This window comes from Narcine bancroftii, chromosome 1, assembly GCF_036971445.1.
Source record: "Narcine bancroftii isolate sNarBan1 chromosome 1, sNarBan1.hap1, whole genome shotgun sequence".
Taxonomy (NCBI): domain Eukaryota; kingdom Metazoa; phylum Chordata; class Chondrichthyes; order Torpediniformes; family Narcinidae; genus Narcine; species Narcine bancroftii.
In genome coordinates this window covers 387,403,956-387,425,800 of record NC_091469.1, presented here as the reverse complement: position 1 = coordinate 387,425,800, position 21,845 = coordinate 387,403,956, and the positions used below count along the sequence as shown (strand labels likewise).

The 21,845-nt window shown below is 40.6% G+C and overlaps 1 protein-coding gene across 6 annotated transcripts in view; it reads left to right on the top strand.

Annotated features, from left to right (window-relative positions):
• Positions 1 to 21,845, top strand: part of nfx1 (nuclear transcription factor, X-box binding 1) — a 105,375-nt gene that overhangs the window by 59,634 nt on the left and 23,896 nt on the right. For all 6 annotated transcript variants that reach the window (XR_011349895.1, XR_011349894.1, XM_069913624.1 and 3 more), the window contains exons 15-17: positions 11,982 to 12,061; positions 20,256 to 20,486; positions 21,593 to 21,666. Coding sequence is in view for 4 of the 6 variants with exons in the window: in XM_069913624.1 (XP_069769725.1) it covers positions 11,982 to 12,061; positions 20,256 to 20,486; positions 21,593 to 21,666 (385 nt within the window). In the remaining 2 variants the exon portion in view is untranslated. The remainder of the gene's footprint in view (positions 1 to 11,981; positions 12,062 to 20,255; positions 20,487 to 21,592; positions 21,667 to 21,845) is intronic.

Sequence of the window (21,845 nt, the reverse complement as noted above, 5' to 3'; positions counted from 1 at the left end):
ACTCCAAACACTTGTTACACCTACAGTTAAAAAGGCTGTATTAAAAAAAATGTTTTTATTTTCAAGAGGAATAGAGTTTAGAAATGTAGATCTTTTTCACAGGGGAGTCTAAAAGTCAAGGACATGGGTTTAAAGTATGAGGGAGAGATTTTTAAAATATTTTATTTATAAATTTTGAGACACAATATTAATTACATTTCAGTAAATTTAGAAATGATTTCAGAAAGTTATTAATGTGGCATATAAGAGAAAAAGCCACTCCCACCTCCCTCCCCTCCCCAAAACTCCAAGAAAGAAAAAGAAAAGAAAAAAAAAATCAAAGAAAGAAGGATTGGAGAATGCCATGGGAATAAAACATTTATATCATAAAGTCTAATATTGGAAGTTACCAAGAAGTGAGGTCTTCAGAGAGTTTATCAAATGTACAAACCCACATTTTGTAAATATGGATGCCATATTTTCCAAAACAAATAATATTAATTTTGTAAACTATAAGTAATCTTCTCTAATGGTATGAAGTTCTGCATGCCATCTTTCCATACCTAAATCTATAGCTGTCTTCCATGATATTGCTATGCATTTCCTAGAAACTGCTAAAGAAATCTGTACAAGTTTGATATATATATAGTTAATTTTAATTTAGGTCTTATAACCTTAATGTTACTCAATAGGAATAATTATCAGATCCTGTGGGAACTTGACCCCCGTCATCCGTTCAAAAAAATTATCAATTTCTAACCAAAAATATCTGACTTTAGGACACTGCCAAGTAAAATGCAAAAAAGTTCCAATCTCACACCCACACCTAAAAGATAAATATGATATAGCAGGAATTCTTCTATTTAGTTTTTGTGGAGTCAAATATAACTGATGCAAAAAATTATATTGAACTAACCTCTATCTTACATTTATAATTTTTGTCATATTATTCTTACATAGTTCCATTCAATCTTTCTCATTTATTTGTCTATTTAGATCTGCTTCCCATCTTAATCTCAATTTATGCACCCCTATTTTAGTGGTTTTCCTTTGAAATAAATTATACATTACAGAAATAAATTTATTTACTATTATAAATCAATAATTCCAGTTCACTCTGACTGGGTAATGTCAAACTCAGATATATTTTACAAAACAAAAAGGCTTTAACTTGATAGTAGCAGAAAAAGGTATTTGGTGCATTAAATTTATTCTTCATTCATTCAAATGTTATAAATTTCCCAATCTCAAAACAATCCACTATCTTCTTAATATACATCTGCATCAAAATCTTCAAAAAATGATTATCCATTGAAAACAGAATGTCTATTTTGACAGAGGGGCATTTGTCAAGATACAAAACCTTTCATACTTATTTCATTATCAATATTCATAATTTGATTAGATGTTTCTACCAACAATTTAGAATTCCATTTGTACATAAAATCCTATAAATTTATTTCTCCTATCTTACAAAATTCTATATTGACCCAAGCAGGGATTTTATCTAAACTAAACAGTACATTAATAAATCTTAGTTGAGCAGCTTTGTAAAACATTTTAAAATGGGTAAGTTGTAAGCCCCACAATTCAAACTTCCAAGTCAATTTTTCCAAAGAAACCCTTGCCATTTTTCCTTTCCATAAAAACTTTTAACACTCGCAAAAATATTTGAGGAATTGAGATAGGGATCGACTGAAAAAGATTTGAACTCTAAGGAAAATATTAATCTTAACACAATTTACCCTACCTACCAAAATGATAGATAGGGTATTCCACCAACAATTTTATCAAGTAAAAGCAAATATAAAAGCAGATTATACAAATTATAATCTTTTAAAATCATTATCAAACCGGATACCTAAATATTTAATACCAGCATCTGCCCACCTAAATTTAGTAGCCATTTTACAATTAGTATGATCACCCCTAATGAAAGGCATAATTTCACTTTTCTCCCAATTAATTTATCCAGCCATTTCCCCATGTTCTTCCAATCTTGGATGTAATTGGAACAAATAAACCAAATAAATTAATTTTATATTCCTCCTGATTAACCTTTTTACCTTTAATCTTAGAATCTTGACTAATGAGCTCCGCTGAGGGTTCTCTTGGTAAAATGAACAAGGCTGGTGATAAAACACTACTTTTATGACTTGATCTAGTTAATGTAAACAGAGTAGAAATTTGTCCATTAGTAACCACCCTTGCACAAGGATTTTTATAAAGGGCTTTAACCCAATTTATAAATCTCAACCCAAAGCCAAACTTCTCTAATACTTTAAATAAAAAATCCCATTCTAATCTATCAATAACCTTTTCTGCATCTAAAGTTACTGCCACATTTAAATCGCCTTTTTTGAACTACTCAGCCTTGCAACATTGACAGCAGATTGTCACCTTTTGCAAATCCATCTTGGTCCATACGAATTAAATAGGTAAATATTTAGCTAATCTCTTTGCTAAAATTCTTGCAACAATTTTATAATCCACATTCAATAGTGATATCGGTTGATAAGATGCCAGATTTAATGGATCCTTATCTTTCTTTGGTATAATTGTAATTGCAGTTGAAAAAAACTCCGGTAAGGAATAAGATTCCACTGCTTGCTTTAACATCTCCAGAAAAGGAAATACTAAAATATCCTTAAACTTCTTTTAAAAAAAAAACTCAGACGGAAGACCGTCCTCCCCTGGGGATTTACCATTTTTCAATGAACTAAGTGCTTCACTGACTTCTCTTGCTGTAAAAGAAGCATCTAAATCTCCTTGATCTTGATATTTCAAACTAGATAAATTTATCTGAGATTAAAAAAATTTTAATTTAATCTCTAGTAGACTCAGATTTATATAAATTAGAATAAAAATCTTTAAATGAATCATTAATTTCTTGGGGTTATTAAGTAATTGTTTTTGAGCTTTTTCTAATAGCATTAATTATTTTAGAAGTTTGTTCTGTTCTTTGTTGGCCGGGTTCACCAATTCATAATATTGTGGCAGCACACTCTCTCAGGATGAATCGGACCCACGTGTAACGCCATGTGGCAGGGCAGCCCTGGGAAGATGGCGCACGTGGTGACTGAACCAACGCTGACCTTAAAGGGACATGCCTAAATTCAAATAAAAACAGTTGTTAATGACCCTCAACATGGTGGATGTGCTTTCTTCAGCTGTGCTCAGCGCCACATTGGTGACCCCGATGAGCTCAGATGATTTTCCGGACTCTGAAACATTGATTTGGCAGAGATTTACGCCGTAGTGATCAACCCTCCTCCCTTTTGGACCCATCGCCCGCGGATGTGGTTTGGGTAGGCGGAAGCACAGTTCCAGCTCCAAAACATCTCGGTAGACGCCATGATGTTTTACCACGTCATGAGCATGCTGGATCAAGACACAGCAGCTAGAGTGGACGACCTCATCCATCACCCGCCGGCTGAGCATAAATATACCGCCCACAAGAATTTGCTCCACGGGATATTTGGCCTCATCCCCCAGCAACAAGCTGCACCTGGACAGGCTTGGGGACCGCAGCCCCTCAGCACTGATGGATGAAATGCTGGCCCTGGTAGAGGATCATAAGCCCTGTTTCCTCTTTCACCAAATTTTTGTAGAGCAGCTGCTGGATGATATTCAGATACTCCTGACCGATGAGGATTTTGCAGAGCCTCATAAAGCCACGGCCTGGGCAGATGCCCTCTGATGCACGAAGAGGGAGAACGAGGCAGCACTCAACCAGTTTGCACGACCGGGAACCAGCTGACCCCAAGCACAAGCCGGAAGAGACCCATTCAACTTGGTACTTTTATCGCTAGCGCTGGGGAGCACAAGCCCGTAAGTGCTGACAACCCTGCAACCAGCTGACCCCAAGCACAAGCCGGAAGAGACCCATTCAACTTGGTGCTTTTATCACTAGCGCTGGGGAGCACAAGCCCGTAAGTGCCGACAACCCTGCAACCAGCTGACCCCAAGCACAAGCCGGAAGAGACCCATTCAACTTGGTGCTTTTATCACTAGCGCTGGGGAGCACAAGCCCATAAGTGCCGACAACCCTGCAACTTTCAGGGAAACGACCAGGTCAGCTGCCGTTGATGGCTGCGACGGCTGGCCACGTGAACAGCCTCCTTCACGTTACAGACAAATCCACCAACTGACATTTCCTGGTGGACACAGGGGCTGAGTTAAGCGTCCTACCCACCACAGCTCTTGAGAATCATACCTGATCTCGGGGTCCAACCCTGCGGGCAGCCAATGATTCCACTATCAAGACCTACAGCACCCACAGGGCGCAGATCCAGATCGGAAAGAAAAATTTCCACAGGAGGTTCATGCTTGCCTTGTTAGGCACCGCACAGTTGGGAGCTGACTTCTTGAGAGCCACGGCTTGCTGGTTGATATGAAGGGCAAGAGGCTGGTCAACGACCACATGTTCCACTCCATGTGATTGGACATTGCAGACGCCTGCAAGCCGGAAATCGTCACCACCACCAGAGACGAGTACTCTGACATATTCCACGAGTTCCCCGCCATCTTGGAGCCATGCTTCAACACCGCCTTACCCCAGCATAGAGTGTTCCACCACATTGCCATGCAAGGCTCCCCGCTGCATTCCAGACCTAGATGGGTGCCGCCCAAAAAGCTGGAACAGGTGCAGGAGGAATTTTCCAGGTTGCAAGAGCTGGGGATCATCCGGCGCTCGGACAGTGCCTGGGCATCACCGCTCCACATGGCCCCCAAATTGTCTGGGGGCTGGAGACCCTGTGGAGACTATCGACGGCTGAACGACGCAACAACTCCTAACAGGTACTTGGTCCCCCACATACAGGACTTCTCGGCCAACCTCCACAGCGTGCAAGTCTTTTCCAAAGTCGACCTCGTGTGGGGATATCACCAGATCCCAGTGCACCCCGACGATGTGGAAAAGACGGCCATCATCAACCCATTTGGCCTTTTCAAATTCCTCCGTATGCCTTTTGGGTTAAAAAACGCAGCCCAGACGTTTCAGAGCCTCATGGACGCAGTGTGAAAGGACTTGGACTTTGTGTTCATCTACCTAGATGATATCCTGATCGCCAGTCGCAACCGCAAGGAGCACAAGGCCCATCTCTGCACCCTGTTTGCTCGGCTGGCGGATTTCGGCCAGACGGTCAAATGCAAATTCGGCAAGCAGTCACTGCAGTTCCTGGGGCACACCATTTCAGCGGCTTGGGCCACCCCAGGCGCCGGTAAAGATGGCGTCTGTCCAAGGTTTCCCCAAACCTTCTACCCTTAAAGGCCTGCAGGGGTTCATGGGGATGGTGAACTTTTACCATCGATTCATCTCCGGGGCTGCCCGTAACATGCGCCCACTGTTTGCGCTGATCGCTGCCAAGGAAAAGACTTTATCCTGGTCATAAGAGGCAGACAAGGCTTTTGGGGCGACGAAGAAGGTCCTTGCCAGCACGTCCGGAGACGCACAAGGTGTTCTCCGTAGGCGCCTCAGGCAATCAGGGGAGTTCTGGAGCAATGGCTTGACAGACATTGGCGCCTGCTGGCCTTTTTCAATAAGCAGCTGCGCCCACCAGAGCTCAAATACAGCGCCTTCGACCGGAAACTCCTGGCGCTGTACTTGGCCATCTGCCATTTTCGCTACTTCCTGGAGGGCAGACCCTTCACGATCTTCACAGTCCACAAACTCCTCACCCAGGCACTAGCGATGGCCAAAGACCTGCGGTCAGCCAGGCAACAGCGCCACCTCTCTTAAGTGCTGGAGTTCACTACCAACATCCGACACAGGGCAGGCAAGGACAATATGGTAGCAGATGCACTCTCGCGCTCGGCCATCAACACCTTTGACCCCGGCCTGGACTATACACAACTGTCCCAGGCCCAGCGAACACAAGCCCTCCGGACTGTCATCTCGGGCCTCGACCTCAAGGACGTCCAGTTACCCAACAGCCCAGACGTGCTACTCTGCGACATGTCAACAGGTATGGCGCATCCGGTAGTCCCACTGCACTGGAGGGCGAGAGTCTCCAGCTTGATCCATGACCTCGCTCACCCTGCGGTGAAGACGACCGTGCGGATGGTCGTGGATCGCTTCGTGTGGCATGGGCTTAAGAAAGAGGTGGCGGAGTTGGCTAGGAACTTCACCAGGTGCCAGACCTCCAAGGTTCACAGGCACAGCACATGCAGGCTCCAATTCAGCACTTCGACTTGGTGGCGTGGAGGTTCCAGGACATCCACGTTGATGTCGGTCCCTTACTGGTGTCCAGAGAGGTACGTTACCTCCTTACGGTGGTGGACCGAGCCACGAGATGGCCTGAGGCTATCCCCATCAGAGAAGCTTCTGCGGAGATGTGTGCCAGGACCCTGGTCAGTCAGTGGACCACCCAATTCGGGGTCCCGACGCACATCATCAGCTAGAGGGATGCCCAGTTCACATACACACTTCAGGCCCAGATGGCGAAACTCCTGGGGTTCAAACTCCACCACTCCACGACCTACCACCCGCAGTCCAATGGGTTGGTAGAGAGGTTTCATCGGCACCTGAAGTCTGCGCTCATGGCTAGACTCACTGGCCTCGACTGGGCGGATGAACTATCCTGGGTCCTTGGGATCAAGACGGCACCCAAGGAGGACCTGCAAGCCTCAGTGGCAGAACTGGTATACAGCGCGCCACTCTCCCTGCCTGGCAAGTTCTTCGGCCCACAACCCAACACTGCACCCGACGACGCGAACCTGCTGGCGGATATCCGCAAGAGACTGGCCTCCCTCACTCCCCCACCCCCATCACGCCATGACACCCGGCCTGTTCATCGCTCCAAAGAACTCAATTCTGCCCAGTTCGTGTTTGTCCGGAGAGGTCCGCAGGTGGCACCACTACAGCGCCCATACGAGGGTCCATACAAGGTCCTCCACCAGTCATGTGGAACCTTCACTGTGGATGTTGGGGGGGAGGGAGGAACTTTTCACAGTGGACCGGCTGAAGGCGGCCCATTTGGACTTATCGTAACCAGTACGGATGGCCATGCCCAAGCGACGGGGCCGCCTGTCCAAGAGACGGGACGCGTAGCTGGTTCTGGGGGGGTGGGGATTTGTGTGGCGGTGCATTCTCTCAGGGCGAACCAGCCCTGCGTGTAATGCCACATGGCAGGGCAGCCCTGGGAAGATGGTTCTTCCTCACTCAAACCTTCCATCCGCACGCCCCAGGCAGCGATTATGATGTCACCATGCATGTGGTGACTGAACCAGTGCTGCCCTTAAAGGGGAATGTGCTAAATTCAAATAAACACATTTGTTAATGATCCTCAACGTGGTGGATGTGCTTTCTTCAGCTGTGCTCAGTGCCACAGTATCTTTGTTTAGTTATCTCAATTACAAAATCACAAAAATCCCCTCTCTTTAACAGTGTAGAAGTAAGTCACATATATAAACCGATTGCTCTTTCTCAGGAAGCAAGCATGTCATTAAAAGCACTGAATGATCAGATAAAATTCTAGCCTTATACTCTTCTTCCATAACTCTTGCAATTGTGCTGACATCAAAAATAAGTCTATCGTAGAATAAGAATCATGCCCATGTGAATAAAAAGAATAGTCCCTTTCTTTAGGGTTTAATCTTTACCAAATGTCTATGAAGTTCAACTCTCATTACATTCAAGGTTACCTTTGCTGCTTTAGCTTGAATAACTGATCTCGTTGATTTGTCCTAAACCAGATCAAGACAACTGTTCAAATCCCTTCCTATCAATATTTTTTTATGTGCTTCAGCTAAAAACATAAAAGTATCCCAAATAAATCCTCATCATCTATGTTTGATGCACAAATACTCATAAATGTCCACATTTCAGAATAAATTTTACAATGAACCAGAACAAATCTTCCACCGAATCAGTAACCACCCTCTGAATTTTCACAGGTAATGTTTTCTTAAAAACTGCCACACCTTTTGCTTTAGAATTAAAAGTTGAAGCTACCCACTTGTCATACCCAATCTCTTTTCAATTTCTGATGTTCCCTCTCTGTTTAACGAGTCTCCTGTAGAAAAGTGGTATCAACTTTAATTTTCTTCAAATAAGCTGTACCCTCTTTCTCTTAATCTCAATATTCACCTCATTTATATTAAAACTTACAAAATTTAATACCTTGCTATTAGCCATTAACCTACTTCCCAAAAATTTAAAACTCTCCTTTTCCTCTCCTCTTGGACCTTCCACATCTCTGTCCAAAGAAAGTAAAGAAAAACAAAAGAGCCCCCCCCCCCAAAAAAAGTACTGTGGGGGGGAAAAAAAGACAAGTACTACCTTCCTCTTTTATGTGGAAAGTGGCTCTCACCACTTAGTGGCACATAATAGCTAAGGAAGGAAAAGAAAAAAAAACCCTCTATGCCCCCAACACCCCCCCCCCCACAGAGAGAACAATCATGATATGAATTTCAAAAATATGTAGTTCATATTTTTGTGTAGGCAGCCACTTCAAGATCTCTATTGATTTGTTCTTTATCAAGGTCTTCCATTTCTTGTTGTGTCAACCCTTTCTCTCCAGCTTGTATCTTCTCAATTTGTTGAATATCTGCAGTTTGCATATCGACTTGTTGAACCTTTTTATTTCTTGGAAGAGAATTAGCAAATTTCAAAGCTTCCATTTCATTTACAAAAAATCTCACATGGTTATCATCCAAAAAACACAAGGATAGCAGGATGACGAAAAGAAAACTTGTATCCTTTCTTCTGCAATGTTGATTTAACTAGGTTAAATTCCTTTCTTCTTTTCACAATCACAACACTCAAATACTTTCTTATCAGCTTCTGTCAAGGGGCTTTGAAAATGACAGTCGCTCTTAAAATTGTCTCTTTATCCTGATAACACACACATCTGATCAGAACAGAGCATAGTGCCTGTCCACGTAGTGGCTTCTTTCTATTAGGCCTATGCACTCTGTGCAATGTGCAATTCAGTTCCATTCAGAAAATTTTCAGGCCCTAAGACCTCTGAAATCTATTTTTGAAAAAAACTGTACAGGATTAGGACCTTCAAGATCTTCTATCAACCCAACAATCTTCACATTATTTCTTCAACTATGATTTTCTAATATGTCAATATTTTGTAAAAGCTTTTTCTTCTCGACACTCCATGCTATAACTAAATCTTCCAACTTATTAACCACGTCTTACATTGGTCCACTTTATCATGATATACTTGTAAATTTTCTTCAACTTTTGAACGTATTTTAACTTTATCAATCTCTTTAACACATCTTTTCATGTCTTCCTTAATAATCTTCATCTTTCCTTTAACATATTCAAATTGAGTATTAACATCATGCCTTACAGACACAAATTGCATATCTGTTTTCTCACTCATTACTTGTAATTGATTCATCAATTGCCTGCCCATACCCTGTCCTCAAGCTTCAAATGCCTTTATCTGCATAGTTTTCATTTCTTGTATTAAATGGGCCAGTTTATTTTCAACTTCATCCTCCTCCTCTTTCTCTTGATCTTCTTGTCTTTCTTTATCGCTCAGTGTTGAAAAAAATAGCTTCTGATTCTGCCTCCGATTTCAAAGGAGACAGACCTTGTATGGTAACACTATTGACAGCTGTTTTACCAGTCTCTCATTGCATTGCTGTTTGGTCTGCTCTACGCATTTGCCAACCTTTGCACATGCGTGCTTGTTCTTAAAGTTATTGTAGTTCGATGATCTTCTTCTGAACTCCAGCACTCCGGCACCAGAGAAGTAGTGCCGGTGTCATCAGGACTTGTGCCACTGTCGCTCTCATCACTCGTTGAGGAAGGGGAACTTCAACCCGAGGCTCCAATGTCAAGGAAGGCCTGACTTTCTCGGGTTTTTTAACTTCTTTCAGCACTATTCTTCCAATAGTCTGAGGCTTCTCTTTCCTTGAAGCCATTCTTAAAACTATATAGGCAGATTCTGAAAGCTATTTTGATTATTTAAAATATTTTTAAAAATTTAGTCAGTTATTAATTCTCCCAGGGGAGGCATTTTCCCACGTCCTTCACTCACACCATCACACCATGTCCCGTTTTCCCCCCCCCAGGGGAGCCATTTAAAGGAGACCTAAAGGGCAGGTTTTTCCACAGAGAATATGGAGCCCATTCCCAGGGGAAGTGGCAGAGGCAAATACAATTGCAACTTTTAAAGGCATTTGAACAAGTACATGAAGAAGAAAGGTTTAGAGGAATATGGGTCAATGCATGCAGATGGGACCAACTCAGGAAGGCACTTTGTTCGGCATGGATGAGATGAGCTGAAGGGCCTGTTTCTGTTCTGTATAACTCTGATTCTATGATTATTTTAAATTGTAGAATCAAATATTTGTACAACGTGAAACAAATTCAGCCCAGTGTATCCATGCTTGCCATCAATACTCATCCCACTTGGCCTGAAACCTTCCATCACTGAGGCATTTAATGTTTTAATCTGAATGCCTCTTAACCTTTTCTGACAAACATGTACCAAAATTTGGTTGGACTACATCATATAACAAAAAAAAGAGACAGTGGGAGAGCATGATGATTTAGGAAAATGATAGTTGAAGAAATAGGATGTGCATATCAGGAAAGAATGAATATACAGGATCTCTTTTCCTTTTGAGAAAGAAAGCCTTAGTGGCATGAAATTTTTTTGTGAATACAGAAAGAATGTTTCCATTCCTGGGGGCGGGCACAGCAAAGAACTACCAGTATAAAATGATAACTGAAAAACCCAGTGGAGAATTTTTAAGAACATTCCCTATCCAAAAAGTAGTGAAAATGTGCACCTCATTACCAAAGGGAAACAGTGGAGAATTCTTAAGAACATTCCCTATCCAAAAAGTTGTGAAAATGTGCACCTCATTACCAAAGGGAATTGTTGAAGAAAATAACTTGCACACATTCAAGGAGAAGCCAGACAAAGATGTAAAGTAGGATATTTACCTGAGGGAAGACCACAGGTGGAGCGCACGTAACAGCATGGACTGGTTTGGTTGAATGGTCTGTTAATCTTTTCCAAATACAAAAAGACAAATTTATGTTTGATAACAACAATGACTTCCGTATGTCGCACTAATTTTTGAGTAACGGAGAAGAGGCAAACAATACTTCAAAATATGTGGGAGTTGGGAATGCAAGGGACAGAAGACTGAATTGTTTCTGGTGAATGATTTGAAATGGGGCATAAATCTTCATTATCTATGCCTTCTGCTTTTTTGCATGAGTTTGTTAATATGTCCAGATGTTGAATATCTCTTGAACAATTTTTTTTCTACATTTTGGAGACGACATGAACATAGAATCCATTGCTAATGATATTGTGGATGATTTGTTGAAGAAATTGATCCTTCCATTTGATGTATTACTTACATTTTTCATGGATTAGATGCATATTCGATGTTCAGTTACTATATATCAGCCACAAAAACAAAATGGAAGAGAGCAATTTTAAAAATTATGATTTTGCTTTGTGGCAGGTTTGATGGTAAATCTATTTTCTAACTCTTTAAACCTTCACTTGCCAGTTTCTTTTACCTATTTCCTGCTACATCATCCCTTTTCATTTTGCCCTTTTTCCATTTCTCTTTTTGATCCATCCTCCGCCAAGTTAACCATAGCATTCCTCCCCCCTCTACCTTACAAGCCTGCGCCAATAGTTATTTACATGTCAATCCAAAACCTACCTCACCTAAATGCAATCTCTCACCAATCTGCATTCTGATAAAGATTAAACTCTTTCAGTTCACAACTTTCCACCAAAGTTCTTCTGATATTAAAGGGTTTTCCTCGGCAAAACCCAGTCATGCAGACAATCATGTGCCATCCCAAACCTTGTCCTGATGCAACAGTTGCAGCAGAACAAGACATAGGCAGATTGTTTCCAAGGGAAGGCTATTATTAACAACTTGTTCTTTTCATATTCTGTACAATTATAATCTCAGCAGTTTACATTATGAAATTCAAAGTACTTTTAGACTGCATAAATGCTTCAGACTGTCATGTGCATTTCTCTTTTGCATTTTAATAGTGTTCCACAATTGCCACAGTGAAGAGAAATGCCCACCTTGTACCTATCTCACTCAGAAGTGGTGCATGGGGAAACATGAGGTAAGTGTAGCTGAAGAAAACTCTGCTGTGAGATTTGGAACTGAATGCCCATCTCATAGAACCACAGAAAACTGCAGGTCAGAAAACAACCCATTTGGCCCTTCTAGTCTGTGCCAAAACATCATTCCTCTAGTCCCACTGACCTGCATCCATTCCATAACCCTCCAGGCCTCTCCCATCCATGTGTCTATCTAATTTATTTACTTAAAACTTAGGAGTGAGCCACATTATTCACATCAGATGGCAGCTTATTCCAAACTTCCATCACTCTGAGTGAAGAAGTTCTCCCTAAACCTTTCACCCTAAAGCCATGTCTTCTTGTATTTATCTCCCAATTTAAGTGGAAAGAGCCTACTCGGATTTACTTTGTCTATTCCCCTCATAATTTTGTAAACCTCTATCAAATCTCCTCTCATTCTTCTATGCTCTAAGAAATAATCATTTCCTGTAACTCAACTCCTGAAGGCCCAGCAACATCCTAGTAAATCTTCTCTGCAATCTTTCGATGTTACAGATATCCTTCCTGTAGTTTGTTGACCAGAACCCTGAGGTTTACCTTCACATTATCTGCCAAAGCAACCTCATGTCTTCTTTTTGCCTTCCTAATTTCCTTCTTAAGTATTCTCTTACTTTTTCTATACTCTTTTAGTACTTCATTTGCTCTTTGATGCCTATACTTGTTATACACCTCTTTCTTCCTCTGATACCAGCCTCTTAACTTTGCCTTTAATCTTGAGAGGAACATGCAAACTCTGCATTCTCAAAATTTTGCCTTTGAAGGCCTTCCACTTACTGAGCACATCCTTGCCAGAAAACAACATCCCTATCCACTCTTCCTTGATCCTTTCTAATTTTCACAAAATTGACCTTTCTCCAATTTAGAAACTCAACTCAAGGACCAGACCTATCCTTATCCACAATTAACTTGAAACTAATGACATTATGGTCACTGGTCCCAAAATGTTCTCCTACACATACTTCTGTCACCTGACCTGTCTGGTTCCCTAATAGGAGATCAAGTATTGCATTGTTTCCTGTTGGTACTTCTATGAATTGATTTAGAAAACTTTCCTGAACATATTTGACAAATTCCAAGCCCTTTTACAGTATGGGAGTCCCAGTCAATATGTGGAAAGTTAAAATTTCCTACTATCACAACTTTCTGTTTATTACATCAGTCTGCTATCTCTCTCCAGATTTGCTCCTCCAATTCTCTCTGACTATTGCGCATTCTATAATACAACCCTATCAGTGTGGTCACACCTTTCCCATTCCTCACCTCATCTGTGACTAGCATTGGTGAATACAGCAGGGATATTGATGTCCACTGGCAACAATTTTTACATGGTGCAAGGAAAAGTGGATAATCAATAGACTGAGATAGCCATATAACATTTAAAAAATGTCTTATCTTTGAGATATTAAACTGAACCCTGAGCGGTATGAGTGATAGAGCTGGTGGTAACAGAGCTTCAGCAATTCAGTTTAATTACTAACCTTCTGCATTTTCTCTGTCAAATTTGCACATTCTCCTTGTGACACTTGGTTGCCTTTGGGAGTTATCATTTCTTTAAGGCTAATTGGCCAAGTACATAGATGAGAGATGGAATCTGGGAGAAGTTGATGGTAGTTATGGGGAAAAGAAAATGGGTTTAGTGTTATTTAGTGCTTCATGGTCATGGTCAGAGCAAAGGCAGTTTAATTTTACTATTACAGGTATACCGTTTTACAAATGCTCAAATTATGAAAATTTGCTTTTACGAAGAAAGCTGTGTTCACTTTTACAAATGGATTTGAATGGGTTTATGCTTTTACAAAAATAGCCTCCAATAGTAGTGACCGGGTCTTGGCTTTATGCCATTTTGACTTATGAAAGGTTTTATAGGAACACTCTGGTTTCGTAAACTGGGGTAGTGGCTTATTTAGGAATATGATAACGGCAGGAAAGAAACTGACCTTGAATCTGGTGGTGGATGATCTCATCCACGTGAATCTTCTCAACAGGTGGGGGGTGATGAATGTGCAGCCAGTGTGTGATGAATATTTTAAAATGTTGGCTGCTTTCCAAGACATTTCCAAGTAATAGATGGAAGTGATGAAGGCAAGGGCGTATATGTTGTTATGGGGTATATTTTATATAAATGTCTTTAAAAGAGGTAGATTGTGTGGGGGGTGGGTTAGTGTGTAGGTCACCTCACAAACGGAGTAACAAAACACATCTCATTTAAAATGCAAGAGCTTTGCTGAAAGAGAGACTTCATGTCCACAGTGACTTTACAGAAACTTTGAAGAATGCTTATGGAGACTTCACAGGTAGGTGTTAAATGGACTGATGCTGTGGAGTAAATGGATTATTGTCTTTAAAGCAACAGATGCCCAGGCAGAAACTGATTCAGGTGCCAGCAATATGTCTGGTTGCAGTTTGCTGTTCTAAGAGGGGTCATGTGGTTTTGCAAGCAGAAAGAGGAAAGGAAAAAATAGGATTTCTCACAGAGAGTGAGTGAGAGTGAGAGAGAGATAGAACTGAGTTCTGCAGTGGCTTTTGGAGGCTGCAACCTGGCAAGCTTGTTGAAAACCCCATTTTGAAGATGGGTTGTGAGCTCTGAGTTCAGCCTGATTAAAACCCTTGTAGTCCTTACAAGAGGAAATGGCTGGCTGGAGTGTTTCTCCTGAAATAAGGGAAACAAGAGGAACTCTGTGCTGACTTGGAAGAGGTTATCATTTGGAAAACCCACGATGGGGCAAGTTTCTTCGGGGCAAGACAGTGAAGCGGCTGATTGGAGGGTTAACAGTTTGTGTGTGTCCAACGAGCAACAAATCTCTCTCTGTAGCAAACTAGAACCTTCCTGATTGGTAACCATTTACCTTGAAGCACCAAAGCCTGGTGAAAATTCACAAATGTTAAATTCTATGCACAGTATAAGAATTGCCTGATACTGGTAAACTTGGAGGAGTGAGAAGTGAGATTCGACTGTGAATCAAAGAGCTTTCCTGAACATACACATTACATACAGGTGCACTTAGAATTAGAAGGGGGGTTAAGTTAATAGTAATAAGTTAAAGTTTGATCCTGTTTTTATATTTAAAAAAAACTTAAAAGCAACTTTTATTTAAATAACCATTTGTCTTGGTGAATTTCTATTGCTGCTGGGTTTTGGGGTCCTCTGGCCACGTAACAATGTGATAGCTTGAGCAATGTTCACCACGCAGTTTCTTGCAGGCTTGGGCAAAGCTGTTCCAGAACCACACAGCGATGTGCCTTGAAAAGATGGTTCTAATAATGCACCTGTAGAAGTTAAAGGATGCGGGTGACATTCCAAATATCCTTAGGCTTCTGAAGAATTAGTGGCACTGTGCGATGTTACTCCTAGGAACTTAAAGCTGTCTACTATATTCCACTTTATTGCTTTTAATGCAGACCAGGGGATATGTTCCACTCCTTTACCAGAAGTCTATAGCCAGCTCCTTAGTCTTGCTGATATTGAGGGAGAGGTTATTGCTGTGGCACCACGCCACTAGTCCCTCTATAGCCCCCCTTCGATGTTTCAAGTCTTCATTGTTAGAAATCCTTCCTACCAAGGTGGCACATGACTTCAAGAGGGATAGATGGACCAGATTTTGTCAGGTATGTCCAAGAAGGATTCCTGACACCATATGTGGACCAGCCAACTAGAGGATAGGCCATACTGTATCTAGTACTGGTTAATGAACCTGGTCAGTTGGCAGACCTCTCGGTGGGGGGAGCATTTTGGTGATAGTGACCACAACTCCCTGAGGTTTAGCATAGTTATGGTCAAGGGTTAAAGCAGATAAAATGGGAACATTTTAACTGGGGTAGGGCTAATTATGATGGGATGAGGCAGAAACTAATGAGAGTAAAGTGGGTACAGATGTTCATGGGTAAAAGCACAGATGTAGAGGATGTTTCAGGACCACATCTGCCGGGTTCAGGATAGGTTTGTCCCACTGAGAGAGAGAAAAGATCGTAGGAAAAGGGAACTGTGTTTGACAAAACAGCTGGTTAAGAAGAAGGAAGCATGCATTATATTTAGGAAGCAGGAAACAGGAATGACTTTTAAAAATTGTATGGTAGTCAGGAAGGATCTTAAGAAAGGACTTTGGAGAGCTCGAAGGGGACATGAGAAGGCCTTGGCTTGTAGGATTAAAGAGAACCCAAAAACATTTTATGCATATGTGAAGAACAGGATAAAGGACAATATTCAGCAGAGAAAAGGACTTTGATCAGGGTGAGGTAGGAATAGAACAGGCTTGAGTACTGGACAACATTGAGATAAGGAAAGAGGAAGTATTGGATCTTCTTAAAAACCTGGAGCCAGATGCGATCTACTTTGAATTGGCAAGCTAATACTTTATGCAATCTCTCACCTAATTCATACTATCTTTGGCTCATTCGAATAATAGCTTTCTCAGCCCTATAAGTTTGTAATATATTATAATGGTACTTTTCATTTAATAAATTGTCTATGACTTCTCTTTTGTGTAAAGAAAGAGGAGATGAGACTTGGTAAGGGTCTACGATTCTGAGAGGCTTAAATAAGGTGGACAGCCAGCACCTTTTTCCCAGGGCAGGGATAGCAAACACCTGTGGACATCTGTACAAGGGAGGAAAGTTTAGGGGAGACATCAGGGGTGTTTTTTTTTACACAGAGTGTAGTCGGTACATGGAGTACCTTGCCTGGGTGGTGGTGGAAGTTGAAACATTAGGGGCATTTAAAATACTCTTAGAGAAGGATGTGGTTAAAGAAAAATAAAGGGTTATGAGATAAGAAGAGTTTAGTATTTTTTGGTCGGAATATATAGGTCAGCACAACAGGGAGGGCCAAGAAGCCCGTACTGAACTGTAATGTTCTATGATCTAAATACCATCAAGAGTAGGCCATCTGGCCCATCGAACCTGCTCCATTATTCAGTGATCATGGCTGATGTGATGATGAGCTCATCTCTGCCTACTTGTCTTTTCCTCCATATCCCTTAATTCCGATACTTCATAAAAATCTGCTCAACCTTGTCTTAAATTTATTTACTGAGGTCACCTCCACTGCTTTAAAGGGCAGCAAATTCATCCCTGTATTTTTAATTTTTGGAAATGCTAAAGATTTGTACTAATTAAAGTATAAAATTATATATGTGATTCCATTATTTTTGAAAAAAAATAGAAACTGGACCAATCAATTTTTTTCATACAGCACAGTAACAGGCCATTTCGGCCCACAAGTCTGTGCCGCCCCAAAAACCCACTCAGACATGGTGTACAAACCCCTTACAGACAGTGTGGGATTCGAACCCCAGTCCCAATTGCTGGCACTGTAAAGGCATTGTGCTAACTGCTATGCCAACTATGCCACAATTTATTGTTATTGTATTGAATTTATTGATTTTGTCATCAGAAATAATGTTACTGAGCTGTTTAACTATTATATTTATCCAGAAGTCAAAAAACTGCAAAAAATCTGAAATAAAACACAAAAAACTTGAAATATTCAGAAGGTCAGAGCACCTTAGGAGCGAAGGAAGGAAATGATGTTTCAAGTTAATGTAGAGTCATCAACCTTAAACTTGAATTTTCTTTCTATCTCGACAGACACTGTTTCACCTACTGGGCTTGTTCAGCATTTTCTTTCCTACCTCTAATTAATGTTGTTAATTTTTTAGAAACATCTGCAATGTCCTGGACTAGCTTCAATTTCTGAAGACAAAAGCAACTGCAGATGCTGGAATCTGGAGCAAAAATTAGAATGCTGTAAAAACTCGGTGGACCAATCGCCACCTTTGATGGTCACTGACCAGCCTCAATCAATCAATCAATCACCCCTCTTGGTTTCCTCTTCCTATCTCTGGCCCCCACCTATCACCAACCAGCATCTACGTCAATCCTCACCCACCTCCATGCTCCTTTATAATGGCAATCTTTTCTCTCCCTCTCAGTCCTGATGTACTCTCACTGACTTGCATGTTCTGCTTCCACAGATGCTGCTTTTTTAATTCTTCCATCATTTTATATTTAGCTTGAATTTCTATTGAACTTTGTGTCCAGGGATACTCAAAGCTCTGTAAAGCAATTACAAGTGTAATGAAAAATACACACAATGGGGTGGAAAGGTACTTGTACCATGGGTTAATAATTAGTTGGGAGGGAAATAAACAGAGTTAAGGAAGAGAATGAACTTTAACTGGCAGATCGAAACCAGCTGTATTCTCCTTAGAAGTAAATAGGAGCTTAATATTTCATATGCATCAATGATTTGGAAAAGGTATATTTGGATACCTGAACAGTGGTCTTGATTACAATTCAGGTATTCATTTCACCTTGACTACCTGAATAATCAGTGCCCAGATCTGTGAATGGAAGCTCTCCTAATGCCTTCTTCGCCACCCTGTGTTAACATTTTAAGCACACCGTGGACTTGAACCCCAATGTCCTCTTCATTAACATTCCATAGTGTCCTACCAGTTATTGCACATGTTCTACCACTATTTGGCATCCCAAAATTCTTCAGTTCAGTCTTTGGGATTTAATTCCTTCTGCCATCTCTGCCCAACTTACCATCGGATCTCTATCCCATTGGAGTCATGGCTTTTCTTGCTATCTACAAGAATTTTGTGGCATCCTCAAACCTTTCATCTCCCTTGTGTTCACATCCAAGTTATTAATGTATTAATTAATATTACAAATTAATGTCCCTAACAAAGGGTTTGTAGAAGTGAGGTTCCATGTGGTTTAGATTGGTGTTGATTAAAACATTAACACATTAATTTATTTACCAAAATATTAATACAGAAGTAACTTGGTGAATGTTTATGCTGGGGACAGTGAAGGCAGCCTAGAATCTGAATTGCCCATCAACAACAAGCATTTAAATTCCATTAGCCCTGACCAAGTTCAGCTAGAGATTCTGGAATGTGGTTGCTTAGTGACAACAATTTGACTTGATAAATTACTTGATAGCTTAATGTTGATGGGGATAATGTTTGCTGCCAGGGAAGTGACTGTTTTGAGATTAGTTAATGTCAGATAGTGTTGGAGCATTTAAACCCATGTCTTTGTATGCTCAGAGAGCTCCTGAATCCCCTACGGGGGAGGTGGGGGGTGAGTGGGGGAGTAATAAAGGAGTACTGGGGAAACTAAAGTGTCTTAGTCCTCCATTCCTTATGATACGTTTGCTGTAGAATCGAGCACCACCCTGGACCTGGATAAAGGGGGTCAAAAAGTGATCATCCCACAGGTTTCAGCAATTATGCTTGTGATATACCAACAATAGAGTATTGGGTTAAAGTGGCCAAAAATTTTGGAGTAAAAATTTCCATAGATATTTTTAAAATGAGTTTTTTAATGAGCATTGGAACTGAAAGCCTGATGAATTGATGATGGAAAATAAGGAATTGGTAGATGAATTAATTAAGTATTTTGCATTATTCTTCAGTTCTGAGGTTACAAGTGACATATTAGAAATAGATGTAAATTGCATACAAGAAGTGGGAAGAACATAAATTTACAGTAATCAGGGAAGGCGATATATCAAAATCTTTGCGTTGCATGCTGACAAGTCTTCAGGTCCTCATGGATTTAAGATTAAGATCTTGAGACATTGATGGTGAGGGATAATGCCATTGAATGTCAGGGGAAGGAGTATAGATTTTTAGATTTTGTTGAAGGTGATCATTACCTGACACTTTGTTACTTTCCATTGAACCTGTGTTTGAAATCTGTTTGGTCCTGCTGAGAATGTGAAATTAGCATTAGGTAACCATCAGCATATTTGCATGTTTCTGATCTTGTGGAATGAAGGACATTGTGAAGCATCTGACTTGGGACACAGTCCTGGGGAATGTGTGCAGTGATGGCTTAAGGCCGAAATGATTGACTTCTTAGAATGAAAACCTTCATTTGTGCAAGATGTGACTTTTTTCCCTTTGAGCCATTAACTTTAGGTCAGCTCATTTTATTACAGATATTAGTTTGCCTTTATTTTGTGGCTATGATTTGCTTGTCTCATAATTTAGTCTTTATTCTATAAATTATGTCATCTTGCTCATTGTCAAAGCAAATTATAAGATTTGCCAAGCTCTCATCTAATCAAATGGCAGTTTGGAAACTTATATGTGACTAATAGAGCAGGTTCCAGATCTATGGACATGATGGTATTTGGATTTAATGTCCTACTTCTATTTCCAGATGCGGAACAACATTCCATGTCATCTTTCTGGCATTTCCTGTGGGCTTGCATGTAACAAACTTTTGCCTTGTGGAATGCACAAATGTAAGAAGATTTGTCATAAAGGCGACTGTGGTACTGAGGAGCAATGTAAACAGCCATGTACCATTCCACGACCAGAGTGTAATCACCCATGTTCGTCTCCATGCCATCCAGATTCACCATGTCCAAAGATTCCATGCCGTGCAGAGGTACAATCACAATCCAGTCACTGTTCAAAATAAAAATTCCTTGAAAGATAAGTTATATTTGATTAATACCTAATGATATCACAAGGAACCGTGAGCACAGTGGGTTAAATTTTGAAATGCAGTCTCTGTTGTCATGCAATGTCATAAATCTCAGCCAAAGTACATAAATAATAGAGCAAAGAAAGATGTGATTAAACTTGTCATTTTCTTGGCTGTGTCGGAAGAAAGAATTTCAGTCAGAATGCAGGGAGAACAACTGTGCATCCACTTGGGCAGGCAAAGGGAAAAGATCTCGAATGAGAGAGGTATTTGAAAGCGGATCTGAAGGATGTAGTTTTCACAGAGATGTTGGGATTTAGAATGACCTACCAAAGACGTGGTGGAGCCACATAAACATGCCTCATAAACATGTACTTGAATGAGAAAGACATCAAATGATGTGGAATTAATGGCAGTAACTGGAATTAGTATAGATGCAGTGGGCTAAAGTTTCTCTGCAACTCTCACCTTTAATGATCAGTGTGCTGGAACATTGCCAGATAGATGGTTTCCAGGCTATTGGAAGTTATGTCTATTAATTAAAACTTTTAATTAACTTTTTTTGGATGTTACATACACGATGCGACTGGTGGGCAATAAATAGTTCAGCTCAGAAAAGATGAGCCAAGGGGTCTTTTTTTTTGTGCTGTAGTGTTCCATCATTATATTATAATTTCCATTGAACTAGGTGAATTTAAAGGGAGTATCAGAAGAACATGGTCTCTAGTGAGTGGAAAGCGTGCTTTGCATACATCAACTAATGATCTAAATGCCAATCCCTAATGATTTCTAAATAAATGAATAGCATATTATTGCAGTGTTACCTTATGGCAAACCTATGGGCCTCTATTATTGTTTTGTAAAAAAGTATAATGTGGTGTAATAAAGTATTTCAAAATTAGGACAAGGAAAGTTAATATTATGTATTCGGACTGTGAATATTTAAAATACAGGGAAACTGTGTGACTGAAATATACGTTAACACGTGAAATTATCAAATTGCAATTGAAAAACTTCTAACATCATGTTTTTAAAATGATTTGTTAACAATTACACCTGTTTTGCAGGTGGTATTGTATTGCAGTTGTCAACGCAGAAAAGAGGTTATGATTTGCAGTGAAGCTTCCAGTAATTACCAGAGGTTTGTATTGCTTCCAGTGTGAACTTGGATATACATTTTAAGTGATGAAATATGGAGTGTTTTGAGCTAGGAGTGTAAAGGAATCCTATCTGCAAAGTTCTTTATGATGAATCTGTATCAGCAGGAGGGAGATTGAAAACTTGTCTGAATGGTGCACAAATGACAAGATTGCATTCAAT